General features: G+C 41.3%; 3 protein-coding genes across 3 annotated transcripts in view; 2 read left to right on the top strand and 1 right to left on the bottom strand.

The window, feature by feature from the left end:
- Window positions 1–891: 891 nt before the first annotated feature.
- psmc6 (proteasome 26S subunit, ATPase 6) lies at window positions 892–14462 on the top strand. The gene is made up of 14 exons (XM_034527256.1): window positions 892–1070; window positions 1551–1630; window positions 3433–3472; window positions 4458–4510; window positions 6116–6183; window positions 10319–10433; window positions 10610–10697; window positions 11296–11357; window positions 11446–11569; window positions 11944–12005; window positions 12745–12865; window positions 12946–13026; window positions 13903–13974; window positions 14046–14462. Exons 1-14 carry the CDS (start codon window positions 986–988, stop codon window positions 14162–14164), a joined length of 1170 nt encoding a protein of 389 aa, XP_034383147.1. The 5' UTR covers window positions 892–985; the 3' UTR covers window positions 14165–14462.
- A 389-nt stretch (window positions 14463–14851) lies between these two features.
- cgrrf1 (cell growth regulator with ring finger domain 1) lies at window positions 14852–20036 on the bottom strand. The gene is made up of 6 exons (XM_034527257.1): window positions 19701–20036; window positions 19053–19189; window positions 18462–18639; window positions 17661–17808; window positions 17298–17405; window positions 14852–15434 (listed from the first exon to the last, which is right to left on the bottom strand). Exons 1-6 carry the CDS (start codon window positions 19802–19804, stop codon window positions 15132–15134), a joined length of 978 nt encoding a protein of 325 aa, XP_034383148.1. The 5' UTR covers window positions 19805–20036; the 3' UTR covers window positions 14852–15131.
- A 326-nt stretch (window positions 20037–20362) lies between these two features.
- Window positions 20363–24923, top strand: part of ddhd1b (DDHD domain containing 1b) — a 39584-nt gene continuing 35023 nt past the window's right edge. The window contains exons 1-3 of the mRNA XM_034527715.1: window positions 20363–21374; window positions 21871–22047; window positions 22388–22516. Of these exons, the coding sequence (XP_034383606.1) occupies window positions 20606–21374; window positions 21871–22047; window positions 22388–22516 (1075 nt within the window). The 5' untranslated portion in view covers window positions 20363–20605. The remainder of the gene's footprint in view (window positions 21375–21870; window positions 22048–22387; window positions 22517–24923) is intronic.

Here is a 24923-nt window from a genome sequence, read left to right on the forward strand (position 1 = left end):
GCCAAAGCAGTGAGTGGGTTTCTGTACTCTGACAGAAGCCAATCAAGTCCAATAATGAGATAAATGCAGTACTAAGGCAATCATTATCAACATCTACATGAATGTTAAAATCTCCTACAACAATAACCTTATCAGTTTTAAGGACTAAACTTGATAGAAACTCTGAAAATTCAGATATAAATTCTGAATATGGACCTGGTGATTTAGCGGGAGCGCGCCTCAAAGTCTGTGAGTCCTTTAGGTTGGCGATTGGGATCAGGCCTGGGATCGGGCAGATTAATTCTCCTTCCCAGCTTTCCTTGACCCTGTCACGTTTTCCACAGAGGTCAAAGAAAAAGGGTTAGGAGGTAATTTTTTGACTGTTCGACCGCAACCTATGATCGGAAAACTATTGGCCGCGTGGGTAAAAGAAAATCTCAATCTCAAATTTCAATAAACTAATGTTACATTGCAGCTCTAAATACATTTAATAATACATGTTTTTTTTCAAAATCTAGTCAATACATGTGATTTGACAGTTTGAAAGTGAAGTATTCTGTCTCTACTCAATAGTATTCTAAAGTCACCAAACTACTACTATTTAGAACATTACAATTCATAATTAATCTGGAAAGTACAGTTTTTGAGGTGCACACTTCATTTTTCCAATGATTAAGACATGCAATTTGAACGTAAAAGCAAAGAAATATCGCTTGTTCATGAAAAGAAGTTCCCCCATATCGGGGCTCAGCCCTGTCCTCAAATGCTACAAACGCACCTGACATTCACTGGCAGGACAATGGTTTTAGGCAAAACCCCGGTTGGAAACAAATTATCGCTGTGTATCTGTCGTTCATTTCGGGGTGTAAGTTAATTATTTAATGTTGCTCATCGGATTTATTATAGCTACAGATCTGCACACTGCAGATCGAAGAAGCGTCAGGGACGGTGCTGCCAACGCAACAGAGTTGTGACGCTGCAGTTACCCAGAATACAGTTCGGCATCATGGCGGACACAAGGGAGAAGGCACTGCAAGACTACAGGAAAAAATTACTCGAACACAAAGAAATTGACGGGCGGTTAAAAGAATGTAAGAGGCTATTTAATTTTGACATTTGTTGTGTGACAGTAATACATGTTGTATGTTTTGATAAGATACATATTATAGGGCAGTTATCATCAGATAGCTGGCCGGCTAGCAAGTGCTTTGTCATGCAGTTAGCATCTTCATAGAAATGAATGGAAGTAATGCTAAACCGGTTAACGCTAAGAGGGCTAGCTTAGCTTAGAGGTAACGTTCACGCTAACTGTAGTAAGTAGAGTAATGGCTACTTCTGTGGCCATTATTTAGATATTGTATTTATGTCTTATCTGTTAACGAAATTTACAAGAACCTAACTTTGACCAGCTAACGTAAACTTATATTAAGAGGCCTGTTTGTTTGTCAGTGTGACCAACGTTTCCACACTTAACGTTACCTGTAACGAACAGTTTAATTATTGACTGAGTTCTTGTGTTTGATAACACAGAACTAGAAACAACATATTTTGGTGATTTCCTTTTTTTCTAGTGCGAGAACAACTGAGAGAACAAACTAAACAGTACGAGAAATCAGAAAATGACTTGAAGGCTCTGCAAAGTGTTGGTCAGGTAAGAATATTATCATATTGTGAATATTGCGTCTGAGATCTCAATGAAGGGAATAATTCAACTTGTTGCAACAGTAAACTAAAACAATTACAAACATACATTGAATGCCCCCAATAAGAGAGTTCCTATTGTCCTTAAAACATTTTTTTTAGCTAAAGCCCCCTGTTTCGTATATTGAGATATTCATCAAGTTGGGGGATGAATCGATTTTCACCATCATGGTAGACATAATGTATTTTTCATAGCAGGCATAACGTAAGCTTTTGAACTTGAGTTTTTTTTTTTTTTTAATAAAAAGGGAGACATGACCACTTATAATAATAATAATAATAATAATAATCATCATTAAATAATTGATAAATCCAACATTAGTGAAAATAAAACACTATTGTAGAAATGTACTCTCTCAAATTGATTTATTCTGTGTTTTAGTGAAGTGCCTCACACACTACTGGTGCTTTCATTGATATTAAATAAGAATATTATATTCTGCTGCCAGATAAACAGCTTCACTATTAACGAGTTGACCAAGCACCCTTACATTTTATCTGGCCTGTCATTAAGGATGCCAAGCTGTTTAAAACTAATTTGTCTTCATGGTCTAGAGGAGACACAATTGTCTTTATAACATGTCTGACCATAGTGAGAACATATTTCTTTTAAAACATGATATTATTGAACATGCATGCAATGCATATTTTTATCTGAATGTTTATCACACATTTTTCATCAAGCCTAACAGAGTTGTGCGTTAATTACACTACAAGAGGTTAGAGCAGGGGTGGGCAAACCTTTTGGCTCAGGAGCCACAATGAGTTTTAAAATTTGATGGCCGGGCCAGTATGAGATGGATGGAGAGTGTTTCTGTGAACTAATATAAATTACAAGTAAAAGCCATTCACTAAAAAGTAAATAACTTGCATTTAATTTCAGTGGTAACAGTGTTGTTGTTCCCCCTTTTTTGCCAGTGCATCAAAGTTTGGTGTCAGTTTGGTTGTGGCAATTCTGAGGTACTCAAAGTTAACTGGGATCTGTGGCGTGATTTGTTGATGTTTATCATGCTGAAAGTCTGCTCGCACACGTAGCTAGAGCTAAACACCAGCATCCTATGTGCAATTCTCCTGATGTTTAGAAACTTGGCTTTGCTTAGTGAAGCATAAAACTGATCCAATGTAAGGGAGTTGAACTTCTCCTTTTAAGATAGAGTCCCATGAAAATCAGTTCCAATTGCAAATCCTGCGGCGCTGTTTCTTGTGACAGCCCAGGTAGCCAAAATGACCTAGCCCACATCCAACTTAAGCTCGGCTCTCCGGAAGTAATGCATAATTTCCATAATGTTAGATTCGGGCCACATTTGGCAGCCATCAGCGGGCTGGAATCTGCTTTAGTGCTGGCTGCCGATAAACCCGGCTGCCATGTCCCACCGTGTCTGTAACAGCAAAATCTGGTCCAGATATGAGGCCAAGCTGGCTCACATTTGGCTGCATCCAGCTGGCACCGGCCGAGTCAGCAGCAATATGGCTGAGTCCGCTGGCTACCTGGTAGAGGACATGACACCAGCTGAAGTGACTTGAATTTTTTTTCAAAGTCAGAGAACTGACAACAGAATTTTCCGTGCAGGTCGTCCAGTGATTTGTTGTCTGTCTTCACATGTCAAGGGGCTGGTGAAGGAAGCTGGAAGATATGTGACATTGGGTTCATAAGAGAAAGCAAGTGTGTTAAGAGTTGAAGGGACCTAATTAACAGGAAGGAGAGATTAAAATCTGCCTCTACTAACTACACCTGTGCCTCGTTTCCTGCAGATTGTTGGAGAGGTGCTCAAACAGCTGACTGAGGAGAAATGTAAGTTCATATCTCACATTTTCAAATGTCACAACATTTTGAGATCCCTGATCATGTTTTTTTGCAGCTAATACTATGTGGCGATCGTTGATGAGCCATATTGGCAAAAACAGATCCCTTTATTGTTTCATTATAGCAGCTGGTCTACAATGCTCCAGACTTTACTTTTTTTGCCACCATCCCAAAAATAATTTTACCTGCTCTGAAGTCGGTGTAAACCACCATTCTAAATGTTATACTTTATGTATGTTATACTTTTACTTTGTTAAAGTAATTTTTTAGGGATTTTTTTTTTTTTTTTGAAAACACAATTCAAATAATAAGAAAATAAAAGGCTATTTCAATTGATTCAAACATATTAGTAGTTTTAATTATGCATTAGAATCTGCTTAAAACTAGTGTCAACAAGGCATAATTCATCTCATATTTATTTATGTTTGAAGAAAATATCTTCAAATAACTATTCAAGTTTCTCACCCACAATACATTTTATGAGATTACATGTGAACACATCATGATACTTTATATTTTACTATCGCCCAATCCAGAATTTCACTGAACGCATCCTAATGTAACTGAACGTAATGTTTGTCAGTCAGCCGATAGCAATGCTGCCACCATCCTGTCAGTTTTTAATGTAACATTATGAGAGATCAGCGCCTAGACAAACATAAAAAATTGCATAGTTGACTGAATATTGGCGGATAAATGTAGTCAGTAAAAGTTTATTTCACACTGTGATAGGTAATGTTAAACTGTGTAAATAATCCACGATTCACATGTGTGCCAAACTGGGAGGGGGGATCCTTACGGATCAATAATGGTCCGTGACACTGCTAGCAAACACGCTCTCATATTTCAGATCCACCTTTTTTTTTTAATTTTGGCATTAAATGAAAGATGACTGACATGTCAAATGTAACTGACCAAATCAAACTGATTAGCTCAGACCTGTAAAGCTAATGTATTTTTGGTTTTATTCCAGTCATTGTCAAGGCCACCAACGGCCCCAGATATGTGGTTGGATGCCGCAGACAGGTAGGTGGTGAACACGTGTGTATTAGCTTCTCTTGTTGGTGTGTTTCCAGATGTTATAGTTATATATTTAGTTGTGTCATTTTCAGAAGAATGATAGACATTTATGTAAGCAAAATTAATACAAACTTACCTGCAAATATTTGTGTCCGGACTCAAAGGTCATACGTTGTAGGATAACCTGAAATAGATTGGTGAATAAGGACTTGTTTTGACCTGTTTCTAAAGATGATGTGTATGAATGGAATAGAATGATTTTAAATGTATTATCATGAGACACTGCAAAAATGCATACATCTTTAAATCATTCAAATGGATTGATTCAAAGTCTTGTTACCAGGTGTTGGGAAGTAATGCTGCATATGTGCAAAAAGTTATATGAAAGCAGGCGGAAACCTCAGGTTCTGAAAAGAGAAGCCAATGCTGAAGTGTCTTAAACTTATTCTCTCTTTTGGCCACCAGGCAGCGACTCCTCATTGCAAAAAGAAGTCAGAATGTATAGAAGTCTTCTCACTTGATTTATTACCTAAATAAACATTGTAAACATGAGTTTAAGGTCTCAGGTGCTAGTTAAAAGTACAGCATGATGTTCATTTAGTAAGTTATGCTCTCTTTAAGAGTAAAATAGACCATAAAGCTGAGTATGCTTAAGGGTGTGGCTACTTTGTAATTAACAGGTCCAGAGTCGTAAACACTTCTCCACGACACTCCAAATATGTGCACATATATACAGTCAATGTTTGACACCATTAGTGTCCCACGAGAAGATGTATGTCTTAATAAATGTCCCCACGTCTTTTTACCTGCCGTAGGTGCCAGGTTTTAACAATGAAGAGGATTTTATGAAAAAAAATGTAGACGATATTTCTGTTTATGCTTCATAGATTTGATACTTTGTTTTTAATTGTCTATCAAAAGTATACTATGTGGCGATTGTTGATGAGCCATATTGGCAAAAACAGATCCCTTTATTGTTTCATTATAGCAGCTGGTCTACAATGCTCCAGACTTTACTTTTTTTGCCACCATCACAAAAATAATTTTACCTGCTCTAAAGTCTGTGTAAACCACCAACAATTCTAAATGTTATACTTTATGTATGTTATACTTTTACTTTGTTAAAGTAATTTTTTAGGGATTTTATTTTTTTTTGAAAACACTATTTTTCAATTGCCCAATCTACAATTTCACTGAACGCATCCTAATGTAACTGAACGTTAGTAAAGGTTCATGACATAAATCCAATAAGAATCTATTTAAATTCCAGATTTAGAGAAAGAAAGACTCCTTCTCCGTACAATGTTCTCCGTACTCTGTTTCCATGGCTCTGGTTAGAGTCCTCTGTGGGCAATGTTGAAAATGAGAAATCAAGTACTATTGTCTGTTTTTGGTCCATTCAGCAAATTACATATCTGCCACATTTGCATATACATTTTACATGCATATTGTTTTGCCCACCTATCCGTTCTCTAGAGAATTCCATTTTTTTATTTGTACAAATTAAAAAATTATTTAAAATAAATTTTTTGGGATAGGATAAAAAGAACCAAAATTGCACTCATTTTCAACCTTAATGTGAACACTAATCTATGGTGTTTTTCATCTTAGTTGGACAAGTCCCAGCTGAAGCCAGGCACCAGAGTGGCTTTGGACATGACCACACTCACTATAATGAGGTAGGCTGGATTTATTCATCAGAGTTGGTTAAACAGCACAACAGTTTAATAAGGATCTAACGTTCAGGCTACATTGAAGACGGAATGGATACAACCTGTTAGTGGGGTGGATATGGTTGAATCGTAAATGGACCGGTGTATATAGTTCCTCTGATTGAAGGACAACCCTGCTCACCACCGAGCCACAGTATTGCACATATGCAGCACAATGTATTTTTTTACACCACTACGCATGTAGATTATGGTTGTGTTCGTAACATTTCAATCTCTCTTGTCAGTTATTGTCAAGGGACGTAGGTGTAGTGTTTCCCACAGGATGTAGTGAGACTATGGTGTACATGTTGAAGTTAAATGCATCAATCTGGTGAACTTTGAGAGCAAAATGAAGAAGTAACATTTTTGAGCTGTGTGCAGCCTACGTAATTGAGTATTTCCATTTTGTGTAACTAAGTCCACTACATCTCAAGAGGGAAAGGTTGTTCTTTTAACTTCACTTTTATTTGACAGTATTTGTTACTAGTTAAGAACTTTTACAGATTCAGATTAACACAAAATATAAATCAACTAATATTCAATCAAATTTATTTAGTATTGACCAAAATCACAAATGTGTCTCGGAGGTCTTTACAATTTTTACAGCATCCTCAGTCACGGGGACCTCAGATCAGTTTAGGAAGAACTCCCCAGAGGGGAAAAAGGAAGAAACCTTTGGGAGAGCAAGAAAGAAGGATCCCTCTATCAGGATGGAAAGAAATGCAATCAACCAATGTCATGTGTACACAATGTACAACATAGTTTGTAACCCATTCACTTCCCATTCAATGCATATGACAAATGATTCATATAATGATGGAAAAATTCAAAGCGATTTAACACAAAATTACATAATTCACACCCATCCATACACTGATGGGAACAAGTGTCTTTCCCAAGGACACATCGACATGGCTAGCGTAGCTAGGGGTCGAACCGCCGATCCTTTGATAAGAGGACCCTGCTCACCATGGAGCCACAGTCGCCTACTACTACTAATAGCATCGCTAGCAAGCTATCGCTTCTTTAAATTTAGCTACAGCTCTGTCAGTTAGACATCTGGTGTAGAAACTTTTGACTAACGGTGTACACTCCGGGAGTATAAACTCAAAAGTTATGAGGTAATGGTCTGACAGAAGAGGGTTCTGTGGGAAGACCTCCAAATGCTCAATGTCAATGCCATATGCAAGAACAAGGTGGAGGGTGTGGCCAAAGCAGTGAGTGGGTTTCTGTACTCTCTGACAGAAGCCAATCGAGTCCAATAATGAGATGAATGCAGTACTAAGGCAATCATTATCAATATCCACATGAATATTAAAATCTCCTACAATAATAACTAAATCATCCTGCTTCCTGATCTGAACTCTGGGTCATGGATTAAGTCCGCTAATCAACTTGGCCATGTTCGCAGAAATGAGACGCGCTCCATCCCAAGTGGGATGAATGCCGTCTCGACTCATCAGATCAGGCTTTCCCCAGAAAGTCCTCCAGTTATCTATGTAGCCCACATTGTTTGCTGGGCACCACCTGGACAACCAGCGGTTGAATGACGACATGCGGCTATACATGTCATCATTGATCAGATTGGGGAGAGGGCCAGAGAAAACTACGGTGTCCGACATTGTCTTGGCATAAGTACACACCGGTTCCACATTAATTTTAGTGACCTCCGACCGCCGCAGTCGGGAGTCATTACCGCCGGCGTGTATTATAATCTTACTGTAACTACGCTCATCTTTAGCCAGCAGTTTTAAACAAGATTCAAGCCCGCACTGGCTTTGCTATCTTCACGTTTCTGACTATGGAGCTACCTATAACCAGAGTGGGTTTCTCAGCGGGTGTGTCGCTGAGTGGGGAAAACTGGTTTGAAATGTGAAGATGTTGGTTGGTGCTCAGTGGACTTCTGTTTAGACTTTGAATTTGACATCAATGATGTCAAGTGCATTACTAAGATCTAACAAGTCCTTTGCTTACTGCAATTAGAAGGTAATTTATAACCAGTGGTGTCTCTGTGCTATAATGCACATTAAATCCTCATGTAAAGTATGACATATGATGAAGTAGTGTATATGGCCTAATTATTAGTTATATTAATTAAAAGTGAGCTCCACCTTCACTAGCATTAAAGTGATTAACACATGAATGTCACAAATCAAATTAATGGTCCTAACGTAATATATTTGGTAGACACCGTGCACAAAGTGCAGTGCCCCAGGAAGCGGCAAGGTCTGTGGGAGGGGTTTGTAGCGCTGACACGGCTGAAGTCGAGAGACACTTTCACACTCGGAGCCCAACGAGAGTCGGTCGCTCTGGAAAGATCCAGCCAGCCCACTAGTTGACATTGTTCCTTTTTTAAATTGTGACTGCAACAACAAACCAATTTTAGTTACTGAACTTCTTGTAGCGGAACCAAGACATAATTGATCAATCTAATCTGATCATCGGGGTGCTTCTTTTAAACGGTTACGGTAACATTATCGGTGTAGCGCAGATTTTGGAACACATTTTGAAAAAGATGCACAAAGTATTGAAAAATAGGATTGGTTTATATCACTACATCTCAAAAGGTCACAAAGTGTAGTGACTGTCATGGCAAACAAGCATTACTGAATCTTTCATCCCATACCAACAATTGGAACTAATAAAATATCCAATAACAACATACTGCCTGGTATGATTTTGGTTAGAATAAAAACATTTAGTAAAATGTATATTGTTATATAAGCGAGTCCTTTTATAGTGAACATCTGCTCAGACTGTTCTGCCATCATTATCCTTCATGCAAGTCAGTTTCCTCCCAAGAAATAGTTACGCCAAGGTGCTAAGCCAGCCAGATCCTGACTCCTTCCTGGCTCCTAATCATTCAGTGAGAAGAAGCAACACATACGCTATATAAAATACTTCCACTGCTCTTTTCCTTAGAGGACTGTTTTATTTTATAACCGTGGAGTTGGCTCACCACACACAACAGAAAAGTGAAGGTTTTGAAGTAATACTTTATTCAAAAACAGAACTGACAGTGCTTTACTCGCCCGATTATTTGTGCTTTATTTGTGTCATTTGCGTCGGAGAGGGCGCGTGGCTTATCTCTGTTGCTTTACTCCGTGAAAACAGTTATCATTTCCACCATGGAAGAATTAACCACTATTTCTGCTTTATACTTGTTTTGAAAATCGCACAAACGTCGTAACATCTAACGCCCTCGTGTTTGGGTTCATAACATCACCCGTATTTCACTGACTACGTCTGGATAACTGCCGCTTCCAGCGCTCCTAGAGTAGCAGCAGCAGCCAGTTTTGATTTGGGCACGACGTCAGTGATGACGAGCGGAGCATCTCAACGCTGTTTGGCTTTCACAACTCAGCAGTGGGTGCATTTTTTTGCTTCCCGTCATTCGCGCTGTCTGTGCATTGACTTTGCATGGAATCTACTCACGCGAAAGATTCGCACCGCTTTTGTTGTGGACGCATTAGGACTGATTTCTCTGCCTCCGCCATGTGTATCAGAACAACGTTACGGGTCTCTCCGATGGTCTTTCCTCTACCTCCGCTCTGCTCTTTTTTTTGCGTCGCTCTGCGCTGAACTTTTCTTTTTTTACTCGAACAGCTATGCGACTTATTGAGTGGCATAATAATCGTGCAACACAACGAATCGATAACGAAATTCGTTGCCAACTCTTTCAATAATCGAATTTTATCGATTCAATTCGAGACAATTATTAGCTATATCGTTAATTTTAAATGACAAATAAAATTAAAAAAACTTGCATTAACTTTATTGTTTTAATGCAGAACACAGAAGGGTAAAAAGGTGCAGAGGTTTTATTAGCTGAGACACTTTGTTTGCGTCTAGTTGCTATGATACAGAATATCCGCCGAAGTAAAAGATATTGGCACAAGGTAGTACTTACTCTGGTTGAAGGAAAGGCTGACACATTTTAAATTCTCAGCATCCAGAAAAAATCCCACACGTTCAGCTGAGCCTCATCACACTACTGCGATTGTGGAATTATGCAGCACTCCCAATACAAAGAATGTCAATAGTGCTTTTATTGTGACAGCCCTGCGTGTGTGCTCAGCATGTGTTTCCTGTTCTGTCCAAGGTACCTGCCCAGAGAGGTGGACCCTTTGGTCTACAACATGTCCCATGAGGACCCTGGCAGCGTCTCCTACTCTGAGATTGGAGGCTTGTCTGAACAGATCCGTGAGCTGAGAGAGGTACAACATTTATTTTATTATGTTACTCTCATTGTAAATGTGTTGTAGTTTAAAAGAGGATCCAATATGTGTTTTATGAGATTACCGTTGTATGGTTGGGTTTTGATTGAAGGGTTTCTGTTGTAGTGATATATTTAGTCAATTGATTCCAAAACAATGCTGTTATCTGGTGGCAGGTGATTGAGCTGCCTCTAACCAACCCTGAGCTATTCCTGAGAGTGGGCATCATCCCCCCTAAAGGCTGCCTGCTCTACGGGCCTCCAGGTCAGTGATCCAGTGAAAGAACACCCGTCTTTAAGCTTGCTATTCTCACTATTAACGCCTGAGGATGCACAAACACAATGTACTGTGAAGAAGCAAGAAAACAATGAGTTTAACCGACAGAAGGCCATCAACCAACCTCCATGATATAGAGGAGGGATTGTAATTATCGCAGAACTCGTATCTCATATTGATGAACTACTTTATCACCTTTATACAAGGCCTTTAAAGAAAGACGCCAAGTATTAAATGCATTTTAAAGACGAGCAGTTTGAAAATCCTTTAAATAATTATATTTGGCTGCAAAATATTTTATTGGTGAATATTTGTCCATCACATGATAGGAAAGCTCCAATCCGGTGCTGTTACATTATTTACTATGCACCTTAAACTATTTCAGAAGGCTACAGTGACATCCATCCGTACATATTTTAGTACAAAATCATTTTTGAGCCTGTATTTGTTTCTGAGACACTAAGCTATTTGTGAACATATTTGCATATGGTTCATTTGTATATTAATTTTATGATGCAGATATCTTAGAAGTGTCGTGTAGTTAGGCAATCGTTTTAGATCATGTGTTTGGAACTATCTGTAACAGGTACTGGGAAGACTCTTCTTGCCAGGGCAGTGGCCAGTCAGCTGGACTGCAACTTCCTCAAGGTGGGTGAGACGGGGCTTACAGGGTGCTATGTCAGGTTTGACTGCCACACTGCACTCCGTCAGCTCATTCTGTATGTGTGCGCTACAGGTGGTGTCCAGCTCTATTGTGGACAAGTACATCGGTGAGAGCGCCAGGCTGATCAGAGAGATGTTTAACTATGCCAGAGACCACCAGCCCTGCATCATCTTTATGGATGAGATTGATGCCATTGGTGAGTGAAACTGAGGAACTGGTTTAGTTTTTGTCCCTCCTGGGGCTTTCGCATTTTCGGTTTGGACTTTGTTTCATTAGGGTATATGTATTTTCTAAAGCTGAAGCTTAAACATAGCCTTTGTCGCTGATGTTACTTCATTCTAATGCCGAGTAGAAATATAAAGATACGAACATATTCAGTGTCTTTCTTTTAATTCCCTTGATCAACTTTGACCACATTACTAGAATAATTAATATAATAATACAAATAACAATAGAACAAAATATAAACTGAATAGGCAAAAAGGATATTGCAGTCCTTTTTGCACTGATTATACGTACAGTGGTTCAGAATCATAACATAAATTAATGTTTTTTTGTGTTCCCTTTTAGGCGGCCGTCGCTTCTCTGAGGGAACTTCTGCTGACCGAGAGATCCAGAGGACTTTGATGGAGGTAACTGAGTCACTGAAGTGTGAACGTCCTTTAGGAAGTAACTCTATCTCTAGAGGGATCTTTCTGTGGTTCTCCATCAAGGACTGCATTTTTAAAGAGATTTCTCAGCTCTATTAATTAAGGTCCAGAAAGGCCTTATGAGGCGTTCACACCAAACGCATTGCAAAGTCAATGCATAGACGCGAATGGTTGCGAATATTCGCAATGCATTTGGTGTGAACGCAGCACTAGTCAACAACTTTAACGTCTTTTGTTGCGATTCTAATGCTGAATATATATATATATATATATATATATATATATATATATATATATATATATATATATATATATATATACACACACACACACACACAGTTAACAATAAGCACAGTCACACAGGTGATGAAATGCAATAGTCTGTCTGCAGTGGGAAAGCTTTGGTCATCTGAATGAATGAACAGGCAAATTCTGTTTATTTTGTATAGCCCCAAATCATAAATTACAAACTCCCCTTTAGAGGGCTTTACTATCAACAATTACACATACAACATCCCTGACCTTTGACCTCACATCGGATCAGAAAAACTCCCTTTCACAGGGAAAAAAGGGAAGAAACCTTCAGGAGAGCATTTCGTGGCCAGAACATCACATTAGCAACATATTCACAAAAGTATTAACTGGTTTTCTTTGACGCAACTATTGATGTCAGCACAGTGAATAGAGGATAACACGCAGGTCTGTGTATCTATCCTGTCAGCTGCTGAACCAGATGGATGGCTTTGACACGCTGCATAGAGTCAAGATGATCATGGCCACCAACAGACCTGACACTCTTGACCCGGCCTTGCTGCGTCCCGGCAGACTGGATCGTAAAATCCGTAAGATCTCTGTACCTGTTGCTCATTGGGGTCAGCTGACCGCACACGCAGCTGATCTAATGTCCTCTTCTCTTCTTCAGACATCGAACTGCCCAATGAACAGGCTCGTCTGGACATCCTCAAAATTCACTCCAGTCCCATCACCAAGCATGGAGAAATAGGTGAGTGAGCACAACAGCTACCTGGAGATATCCTCTTCATACCCGTACACATCGGTCTTCCGTTGTCAGTGGTTCTCGCCTACTTAGGTCCCATTTTTTAGATCTGTTTCAGAGTTATGCTGTTGTAGTACTGGTTTCATGGGCTTCAAGTCCAACATGTTCATATATTGGTGCAGTTTTTGTTGTCTCTTCACTCTAAAAAACACATGAACTTTCTAGTAACCTCCCACCTCCACTGTCATTTGATCTCCTTCAGGTTCTCGCCTCACAGCTGTTTATATAATATTGATTTAATATTCTGATTATTTTCAACCAGTTTCCTCAAATGAATAAAATACCGTTATTGCTTTCATTTAATTTGTCTCATCCTCTCAGCTCTTCTTCTTATGCAAATGTGATGTTTCATGGGTTGTTGTTTCGGATCTCACTTGAGGTATAAATACCTACTGCTGTGTATATTAGTGTGGTCAGTCTAACACTTTAAATTGCTTTGGTTGATAGTCTTTGACATCCCCATAAACATTTAACAGGACAACATGTTTTCTGTTCTGTTCATATTTGAGCATATTAATTAATGCACAGAAATCCTAAAACCAACAACAGACTCACAACCTGATGGATTCACTGTCTCCCTGTTTAGGGACCATCTATCAGTGCTTTTTATTCATTATTGAACTTTACATGTGTAGTGTGGCCAAATGTACACTCACAGTACACGTGTCTGGCTGACCCCGTACACCTTTGAGACCTTTCCTGTCTGGGAGGAGTGTGGCTTCCACTTTAATCTCCTGATAAAAAGACATTATGAGCAGAGAGAACAATATTCCTGAACTGAGAGAAATTACATTTCCAGTGATGGTCTTTGGTTCGTTTCAGATTATGAAGCCATTGTGAAGCTGTCGGACGGTTTCAACGGCGCTGATCTGAGAAATGTTTGCACAGAAGCAGGTGGGTCATTCAGTTGTCATTAGTTTAATTTCCTCAATCATGTTATTTACGTGTTTGTTTGTTTGTTGCAGGTTTGTTTGCCATCCGCGCTGACCGCGAGTACGTCACTCAGGAGGATTTCATGAAAGCCGTGCGGAAGGTGGCGGATTCAAAGAAGCTCGAGTCCAAGCTGGACTACAAGCCTATATAAGCCCTATTCCCATATTTTTCATTGCATTTTCATGTTCCTTGTCCTCCAGTTGCCACTGGTTAGTGTGACTTGCCTTTTATTAAACACTGCATCATAAAGGCTGATCATTCTGCCATCCCACAGAACACGATCAAATAACTTGTACTGAAAATACACCATTATATGGAAAATTATGTTTTCTTTTCAATTTATCATTATTATTTCCTCATTACCTTCTAGTGAGCGTGATGGACATTCACATCTCACTGTCTGCATTGTCCAAAACTCATTAAAAGGGACACTTTCTCCCAATATCAAACACGTTGGTCTGCTTACCTGTAATGCTTCTTTTCGGTCTAGGTGGTTTTGGTGTGAGGCGTTGAGATAACGGCGTCTGCATTCTCTCCAATGTAATGGGTACTCCTGGTTTAATGCACTTATTGTAAGTCAGCTAAATGTGATGCTGTGATGTCCAACATTGTCCCATAACAAGGCACACGAGGCAACCATTGTTACATACATTGTTTGTAAGCGCCGGAAATATCTTAATAGTTACCTCTGAATTATTTTCTGAGCCTTCTTATGTCACCGTTTACTTATGTTCAACATCGCATTAATGGCATCATTTAGTATAAAGTACACACTTCAGTTCCAAGAAACAATTTGGATTTCACTGCATTTTCCATAATGTCAAACATGTTCACTAAAAAGAATTTGCTTTGCTTTATTACTCCAAATAAAGTGAAACAAAAGTCTTTTGTGACTAGTAAAACTATACTATAGTAACTTAATAGAACATTTAGTTTGAGATGAATAATATCCATGTATGCTATTCACAAGTACCATTGTTGCTCTTATTGCTGAGACATAAATCAGTGCAATGGCAATATTTCGACTGGTCCTGAATGTTTGGTGTGAGGGAGTTGCAGGAACTCCATTGGCCGCTGCATATGTTCTCCTAAACAACACTGAACGGTTCAGTATGGGCTCATTGTTCTGCAGCTGGTCCCTGTGTCAGGGTGAAGGACTCCTGGACGAAGGCCCTGCACATGGGGCAGTGCTGGAAGTGTGACACACAGCTGTCACACACACAGGCGTGTCTGCAGGGCAGCAACACCTTGTTCACTGCAGCATTCTGACAGACCACACAGTCTCTGCCCCGCCCCGCTGACCATCCCTCCTCCACCACTGGACTCGGCTCCACTCGACTGGCCTTGTTGGCTTCAGTGGATCGGGTACTCTGCTCTAAATCAGGAGGCTCAGATATACCGTCGGCTGACATGAAGAGAGGCTGCAAAGACAGGAGGCATACAAAGTGGAGTTAACTGTTCACGGGCACTACGACTGAAACATTCATGGTGATGTTGGACTTCAGGTCAGGCCTGGAGAAGACACATTTATAACAGAAAGCTTGCATTAGTGTGGAGTCTCATCAAACGATGATGTACTATTATTATATATTATGGAAAATGTAGGAACCAGTGTTTTTGAGCATGGAACATGGAGCACGTCATGGTGAGAACTGACAAGACAGATGTCCATCAACCGATAAACATCGGTTGATGGACATCTGTCATTTCAGTTTTTAAAACTGAGTGTTCCAGCTTCTTCAGCAGCGTGGACAGTTCCAGAACCTTTATGTGGAACTTTCCAACTAACCACTGGGACACATCCCACCATATGTAGAGAGGGACATGTCTGTACACCGCGTGACGTCACGCCTGGAACCCCTGATGAAGGAATATAGGGACCTTTTCCCAGTTTTCCATATCTGAATGCAGTGAGGAAGGGACGATAAGCATTTTGTGCTGAACTAGACGAAGACATTGCTAACAGAGCCAGCACCATTCACCCAGACAAATGAAAGACTGGGCTTGGAGCAGTGTTCTTCTGCCAGTTTATGGGGAAACTGGAGCCTGTGATCCTTTGAATTTAGCCTCGACATCCATGTAATCAGGGAGAGCAGGCTGTGCCACACTGCTGTGCTCCATAAGCGGCTTGGGACACGCCTTGCTATAGATTCTTTAAAGGGCTGTGGCCAGCCAGTCTGACAATGCACAACAGCATCAGCGTTTGACAGTGTCCAAAACCTGAGTCTGGAATATCACCACTAACTCGCCCTAACCAGTGGGAGGTGGTTAATAATTCTTAAGGTCAGTAACGCACGTTTATAAAAACAGAGGAAGATCTGAGGGTGAAGCTGCAACACGTGGAGCCTGCTGTCATCGTTGGCCACTATTCTGGGCACGGCTACCGTCTAGGCCTAGGTGAGCCACGTAACCTTTTCTGTCCCTGGCCAGCTGCAGTGAGAGGGCCCCGGGCTTAGTGGCCATGGCGGAGACATCAAAAGACAAGAGCGAAATAATACTGGGAGTTAGGGTTACATCCTACTACATTGCTGTTCATTCTGTACACAGGCAGGCCGTATAACAGTCTTGGGAAGGCAATCATTACGAAATCCTAACGATTAGACTACGGGGTGAGATAAAAAGCCGGAGGCATTTACCGACACCTGTGAGTGACACTTATCCCTCCGGGATCGGACTGCCATCGGAGTTACCACCTTCTCTAAGGTGGTCACCTTCTTTTTTCGTCGAGGCAGGACCTTATTCACTTTGGGCTAATCCAAACCACACAACCATCAAACAGGACATGAACAGATTACAACGGACAGTCGGGACTGCTGAGAACATCATTGGTGGCAGTCTTCATCCAGGACTGATACTCGTCCAGTCAGGACACATCACTATTTCTTTTGTTTTTACACAACACTTGAGTTGTTTATAGAAATGTGATTTTTTATTTCATTGTTAACTTCTGCATTGGACCGCTTACCTTTCTAAAAAGACCATCCTTATTAACCACATACTAAAATGTATAACTGAAGACCTTGCATGACCCTTTATAGTGTATTGCCTTTTAGAAAACTCTATAAGATCCCTTCCTGAACAGCAAATGGATTAAATAGTAGTTTGTTCACTGTTGAATTCATGCTACTATCATAAAATCTGGTCTACAAATAGTCTCAGCTCCATTGTTTGGTCAGTGTTCTCAAAACACTGTTTTTGGAAGTCATAGTGTGGTTACCTTGATAAATAACATGGAGCACCTGACTGTTTTAGTCCGAAAACAATCTGCTTGAAAAGTGATGTACCTTTAACTCGAACATGTTCCCTTTTGAGGTGAGAAGGTACTGAAAGAGAACCCGTGCAGAAAGGCTGTATTCGTCATCAGGAACATGAATAACCGTCAAACTGGCCACCTGAAAGAGGAAAGACAGCATATTAAGTTTGGATTGTGGAATCACTTAAAGTCTCTCCTTTCCTTTTCTTACTAGAGAGCTTGGCTTGGTCAGAGTAGTTGTGACACTGCATGTTGTCTCCACTTTGGCCTGCAGTCTCTCTACTTTTAGTCTTTGTGCTACACTGAGCTGAATGAACAAGCCCCGGCCATCTGACTCAAAAACAAACTATAATAAGCACTCTCCCCAACATGTCTGAATGTGCGATGGACTCACAATGTTGTAAATGTTTCTAGCTTCTGGCTCTGACAGCGTCAGCACAGCCACAAGAGGGTAGCGTTCCCTTGGCAACGGCCCGAAGTCTGTGATCCCCTGGTCAGCAGGAATCTGTGTGTGACATTCCTCTCTGTCCTCTCTGCCAATGCTGGGGGGAGGGCGGAGTCAAAGAGCCGAACACAGAGGGTAAAGACATATCTCCATCATCATGACAACATCAGAGCATTATGCTGTGTCAACATTACAAAGGGAACATCCACCCCGAAGCTCTTATAGCACTAATAACTAACAGGCATTTTTAATTTCGATTATTATTATTACTAAACATGACATCATCTCAAAACATGTTCAGCTATAGTGAGGAGATGGAGGCATCTGTGGTCCTGTCCATATGACAAAGTGTCCTTGAGCGAGACACTGAACCCCAATATACTCTGGGACTGCTTTACAGCAGCTGCTTGATGGATGGGTTAAATGCAATAATACATACATAAGAATGAATCACATTTACTGAGTGCTTTTCTGTACTCAAAGATACTATTCAAGAAAAACAAGAATTAAAGATTAAAACATCCATCCATCCATTTTCAATACCGCTTATCCTCATTAGGGTCGCGGGGGCGCTGGAGCCTATCCCAGCTGACATAGGGCGAAGGCAGGGGACACCCTGGACAGGCCGCCAGTCCATCGAGGGAAGATTAAAACAATTAAGTAATTATGATTAAATATATTAAAAGCAAGTCTGAAAAGGTGAGTTTAATTAGGACAATGAAATAACCTTGTTACTACTGTAAAGGATACTGAACGCTGTGGCAGTGGATGTAGCGGCGCTGCAGGGCCTCTTGTAAACATCGGGGGGTGCAGAGCCGCAGGCGGTGCTGGTGGGCTTGCAGAGCGACCTGCAAGGCGCTGACCTCACAGCCCCAGAAACAGCTCAGGACACAGGGCTCCAGACAGCCGGGCCTCAGGAACACACCGTCTGCAAGGAGTGTCCTCTACAGTTATGATGGTCTGGGCCACAACCACACACACACACACTCCATGCTCAGACTGGATATATAGCGGCTGGAACATTCATAACTTGCATATTCATAGTTGTACATGCTTTGTTGCTGAGATTCCCCAACTGAACAGCGTCGGCCTCCCCAACGGACACAGTACAGGAAGAATATTTGCATTCTATACAGGAAACCATTACCTGCTTGACATTATAGAGATTCAGGTGGAGACATCCCAGTCTTTACCTGTAGCACTCTGGAACAGGAGTTGATGTCATTCTCTTGTTATACTTCATTGTATTTGTCGACCAGAAGAAGCCTCTACCATCCCCACATACTAACCATCCTCGTAAGGCGAGGAACACCTCTAGTGTTCTATTCTGACTGTTCTCACCAACGACAGATGCCGGCCCAGAGCCCATCTCCAGGATGAAGGGGTTGGTCATCTGAACCATTTGCTTCTCAGGGGTTGGCAGGAGAGACTCGGTCTCATCAGAGCTGCGAAGGATCACTGGGACATCGAAGCCAAACCTGCAGGACAGAAGACAACGTGGACAGAGTGGTCGTGTTCTGCATGGCTCTGAATCTCCTCATTAAGAAAGATCCAACTCTTCTGTTGACTCTCTGTCAATAAAAGTATTACAACTACTGTTTACATGATTGTATTCATGGATTCTCAAATAATTGTGTGTCACCAAGACTTTTACATAAGAAATATCAAACTACCATGCCATTATTAGTATTTACTGCACACTACGATTAATACTTGTGTATTTTCCTAGCTTGAAACGGTGTGCTTTAGTCGAATAACAATGTGACGTCACTGTTCTACTTGTTCTACTGAGTCTACAGAAGGGACAGCTGTCTACAGAAGCTGGTGACATTACATTGTGTATGTCATGCTTATTTAGAGGTGATTATGTAGTCCACGTATCAATACAACAATATAGAAAAGTTGCCTAAATCGACAGAATCCGAGGGAGAGGCTAATATGTGAAACATCCAGTCAGAGGCTAAGCTAACGTGGGTGTGGATCACTCACCAGCCCAGCACCATGGCGGCGGTCACCACGAAACACAGAGAAATCACACTGATGTAGAACAGAGGAGAGTACTCGTACAAGGTCACAAGAAACACCGCTGCCATTTCATAGGATGTAGAGGCCAAATGATCACAACATCCTCTGGTAAACAATTCCCATGACAGTCAGGACAGGAACTCCTCAGATCACTACGGTGGCCCAGAAGGAAGCATTATATGGAGTATACACAACAACTAGACTGTTATCAATATGTTTTAGGTTTGGATTTCAACTGCAGTGTAAATTGCTTTAGAAGTACATGTTTGTTTTGACTATTGTATTGCCTAGTTTTATATGTAATGTTAGATCATTGTGAAAGCTAGAACACATTGACTTACGTCTTCAAATTAAAAGCGTAAATTGAAAAACATGTCTTGACGCCGGCTGCAAGGCATGTTTGGATATTACGCAGAGATAAAATAGTAAAGAAAACGAATTATATTGATGTACTTGTATACAGTTGTATTGTCATATGCTTATGAGGATTGCATTTTATTTATAGAATTATAAAAGCATCTTATTCTTCCTCGCGCATCGAGTTTATTTTGAATGTTTCAACAGGAAATATATAGTTTGATTTAATGTATTAACTTGACATATTGGTTCGACTGAGATTACTATCCTAGCTAATAGGTTCATTCATTATTCCAGCAGTTGTGTTCACGGTAAAACGTGAATGTGCAGGCAGGAGCCTTGAATAACGGGGTACATGTGTTGTAACCTTTATTAATAATGTTCAGAGATAGTGTCGGGACCAGTTTGGCATACAGATGTTACCACCTGGGGAGAAAGACACTGTTAGTCTAGTACTCTAACGGTAGGGACTTTTTGTTATCACACTATTTTATTGTATTAGGAGTCTAATAATGAGCAGTATGAATGATACACCGACTATCCGCCAACAGAGCTCGGAAAATAACTCTGTCAGCAGTAGTGAATGGGATATGGCAAATGATGTGTTTGTGTCTGGCTACGAGGACAACCCGGGGGGAGACGGGGGTGTCGCTGGGGACCGGGACCGGGACCTGGACCGGGACAGGGACCGGGACAGGGACCGGGACAGGGACCTGGACAGGGACCGGGACGGGGACCTGGAGCAACCCGGCCTGGACAGACACCTGCCGCTTTTGTCCCAGGATGGCTTGATGCTGGGCCTGGCTGGGGAGGAATACTCCGGTTCATCCTATCTGGAAATTGATCCAAACTACACTGAAAGTGACGGAAATGTCACAACCAAGAAGCGCATCCGATCTAATAGCTCCAGGCACCGCGGCGAGGTCGTCACGGAGCTGGGACCGGAGGAGGTCCGCTGGTTTTACAAAGAGGACAAGCGGACGTGGAAGCCATTTGTCGGACACGACTCCTTAAAAATCGAGGTCGTCTATCGGAGATTCGGCGAACAGAACCCGGACAAGGTCAAACGGTCCGTTGATCCGCCCGAGGCCGCGGGGAAGGAGCCCGATGATATCCAGCCGGAAGGCGGAGCGGTGGACCGGGGAGGTGGCCGGGCGGAGTGGACGGAGGAGACGAGGCTCCCGGACCACGAGAGCATCACCGTGGAGGCAGTGTGTGTCCGAGGGGGGCTCTACGAAGTGGATATCAGGGAGAAGGAATGCTACCCTGTTTACTGGAACCGTGAGCATGTTATGCTTTATGTAGGCTATATAAAGATCATGCTGTGACAATATACTGCTGTATCCTAGCAGCAGCAGCCTGTTTTCACGGCTGACGTACGAAGTAAAGTTGGCATTATTACCTCTAATCTTTTGTGCTGAAGTTACACAATTAGCTGATTAATCAGTTACTTGATTGGTTGTCACTTAGAAAGCAATGTGGCAAAAGCACCACGAATTTAGAAAATAATTTGGGCTCTGCTAACTCTCATTAGAAACTGAAAAAGATTTCCCAGAGTTCACTTCCAAAGCACAAAGATAATCAGTTTACAAAGATATATAACAACAACAACAATTAGTCAAGTATAATTGCTGCTAATGCAGTTTTTATAGTATTTGGAAATATGGACATATTTTGTTTCTGATGCGCCCCACAAACACGCATACACAGCCTTCCAGTGTTTTTCTGTTTTCAATACTTTTCACTTTTAAATAGTGTGTGAACTGATGTCCTTCAGAACAAGACCGTATTCCTGTGATGAGGGGTCAGTGGTTCATTGATGGAACGTGGCTTCCCCTTGAGGAGGACGAGAGTGACCACATCGAGATGGAACACCTTGCCCGTTTCCGGGGGCAACAGATGAGGGACACTTACGAGATGGAGGTGGTGACCACCACAGTCGACAGCAAGGATGGTAAGGAATATAAGAGAGTGGAAAAAGTAGACCATCATGTGTGTGATAGACAAACATATCGGCTGCTGCAGGTGTTGTGAAAGTGTGTGTGCGTGCGTGCCTGACATTCAGAACAGGGCCACCAAACAAGTCAGGTGATGTCAGGTGATTGGTTCAGCTGATTCCAGTTGAACCAATGGGAAGCTCACCTGCAAGAAGGGAAGTCACTGAGTATGTGTACAGCAACTTGAGTGAATGGTCTTTCACACACATTCCACACACCCTCATGGGGAATGGGGAATTCATTGTGCTGGATGAAGTGTGTCTGTGTGCTGTTAATCACTGTGTGTCTGTTTCCCAGCCATCCACAGTCTGAAGCTGAGCAGGAGTCATATGGACTGGCACAGTGTGGACGAGGTGTACCTGTACAGCGACGCCACCACCTCCAAGATCGCACGTACTGTCACTCAGAAACTGGGCTTCTCTAAAGGTATATGGAAAATGTCACAAGAAGTACACAAGAGAAGAGATTTTAAGAAATATTTTGTTGAGCCATTCACTTCCATGAGCAACTCTGAAGGATGTAACGTGGTGTCATGTCTCTTAACAACTGGACTGAAACACAGGGTCAAAGATCACCAAGGAACGTACACTAGGATGCAGACACAAAGGTATTGTTTGGTCAGGAGAACCATCTTTAAGAATTTTACACATGTTCTAGCAGCCCATAAAATAGTTGAGAGTTTAGAAAATCAGTTGCTTTCCAGTCCTATAGCAGAATGTGTTTGACATCTTTCACACATTCATTCCATCGGGTAGTATGTACCTTGGTTTGCTTTTTAAATTTAAACATCACACCTACACCAGAGTAGCCTCAGACACCAAAACTATCTGCATGGAAAGATACTATGAGAGGGAAAAGAGAGAATACATGTTTAGTAATTTTGATAACTGACCTTTAAATAATCCATGAACTGACTTATTAGAGATAGGTATCTTGAGGATTTTATTTATACTATGAGCTGCTCTTATCAATTTCTTCATGACTAAATAATTGCTTTCATAACTGTGGCATCAGAGTCACTATATAAATAAACAAGCAAATGTCAAATTTAATAGAATAAATATCATTCCTGAGTGACAGAATAAAGAACACATCAGATGCAGATCAGTCATTCCTGCTGGTCCTCCGTCCTCCTGTCTGCTTTGTCTCAACCACCAGAACAGTTTACAAGAACAAACTAAGATAAACAGACTACAGACAGACAGCTTTTGTTTTAGCTTGTTTGTTCAAAAAATGATCTTTTAGCAAATCTTGCATGCTGTGCTTGTGTGTAAACATGGCAGTGATCGCCGAGCGACTGGACAGAGCCGACTGAATGGGTTTCACTTTTGTTTAATCCATCCATCCATCCATTATCTTATCCGGGGTCGGGTCGCGGTGGCAGCAGGTTCAGCAGGCCGACCCAGGCTTCCCTCTCACCCGCAACACTTTCCAGCTCATTCTGGGGGATCCTGAGGCGTTCCAAGGCCAGCCGGGAGATATAATCCCTCCAGCGTGTCCTCGGTCTTCCCCGGGGCCTCCTACCAGTTGGTTTAATTCAATTCAATTCAGTTTATTTTGTATAGCCCAATATCACAAATTACAACCTCCCCTCAGAGGGCTTTACAATCTGTACACATACGACATCCCTGACCTTTGACCTCACATCGGATCAGGAAAAACTCCCCAAAAATAACCTTTGACAGGAAAAAAAGTGAAGAAACCTTCAGGAGAGCAACAGAGGAGGATCCCTCTCCCCGGATGGACAGATGAATAGATGTCATGTGACCAGATGAACAGAGTTAGAGTTACATAAACACATTACATGAATATGACAATGTATACATATTTACATGTTCATGTTTGTTGAACAGATGAATTGATAAAGTATTGGCTTTTTACTTGCTAATATTTTATTACAGAACAGTAAGGTTGCCGTCCACACGGGTAATCTTCATTTCACCTGGTTCACTTCAGCGTCTCTGATATGTTTGTTTTGTGTGTCTGTGCTTCTGACTTTGTGTGTTTGTTTGTGTGCTCAGAAGAGATGATCGCTGCAACATGATAATGAATGACACCAAAACATTAAAACGTACTGTTAAAAAGGACCTGTGACTTCAGGGCTTATCAATAATAATAATAATAATAATAACAATAATACATTTTATTTGTATTGCACTTTATATTTTAACAATCTCAAAGTGCTACAGATTAGAAAAATAAAACAAGATACATTTAAAATAAATTTAAAAGCAGAGCCTATAGAGGATATTTTAGCAGTAAGCTTTCTTAAAAAGGTGAGTTTTCAGGTCACGTTTAAAAGCCTCTGTAGTCTGTGGGGCCCTCAGATGGTCGGGGAGGGCGTTGACAAGCTTCTCTGCATCTGTCAGGGTGAGTGTTGGACGGAGTTGGGCGATGTTCCTGAGGTGATAGAAAGCTGTCTTGCAGAGGTGTTTGATGTGGGCGTCTAAAGTGAGTTTGGGGTCCATTTTAACACCTAAGTTGGTGACAGATGTGGAAAAAGGGAAGTTTTGACCGGAGAAGGTGATACAGGTGATGGTAGAAGAGCGGAGCTGATGTGGTGTGCCAACTAGGATGGCTTCTGTTTTTGAACTGTTTAGCTGAAGAAAATTGAGTTTCATCCACACCTCTATGTCCTCCAGGCAGGTGGTGAGTGGGGCTATAGAGTGGAAAGCAGAAGAAGTGGGGGTTGTCCTCATATAGAGCTGTGTGTCATCAGCATAGCAGTGATAGGATACCCCATGCCTGCTGATTATATTACCCAGGGGAAGCAGATAGAGGGTGAAGAGAGTGGGGCCCAGCACTGAGCCCTGAGGGACACCACAGGTGACCT

This window comes from Cyclopterus lumpus, chromosome 24, assembly GCF_009769545.1.
Source record: "Cyclopterus lumpus isolate fCycLum1 chromosome 24, fCycLum1.pri, whole genome shotgun sequence".
NCBI classification, from domain to species: Eukaryota; Metazoa; Chordata; class Actinopteri; order Perciformes; family Cyclopteridae; genus Cyclopterus; species Cyclopterus lumpus.

Bases quoted from the DNA above. Each gene is read 5' to 3' on its own strand.
- psmc6 (XM_034527256.1), top strand. From the start codon at position 986: ATGGCGGACACAAGGGAGAAGGCACTGCAAGACTACAGGAAAAAATTA. The intron at 3,473-4,457 runs GTAAGTTCATAT...GTTTTATTCCAG, and splicing joins ACAGCTGACTGAGGAGAAAT to TCATTGTCAAGGCCACCAAC. The intron at 10,434-10,609 runs GTACAACATTTA...ATCTGGTGGCAG, and splicing joins AGATCCGTGAGCTGAGAGAG to GTGATTGAGCTGCCTCTAAC.
- cgrrf1 (XM_034527257.1), bottom strand. From the start codon at position 19,804: ATGGCAGCGGTGTTTCTTGTGACCTTGTACGAGTACTCTCCTCTGTTC. The intron at 18,640-19,052 runs GTGAGAACAGTC...CACTCCTTGCAG, and splicing joins TGGGCCGGCATCTGTCGTTG to ACGGTGTGTTCCTGAGGCCC. The intron at 15,435-17,297 runs GTACATCACTTT...CTGTCTTTGCAG, and splicing joins GGAACATGTTCGAGTTAAAG to CCTCTCTTCATGTCAGCCGA.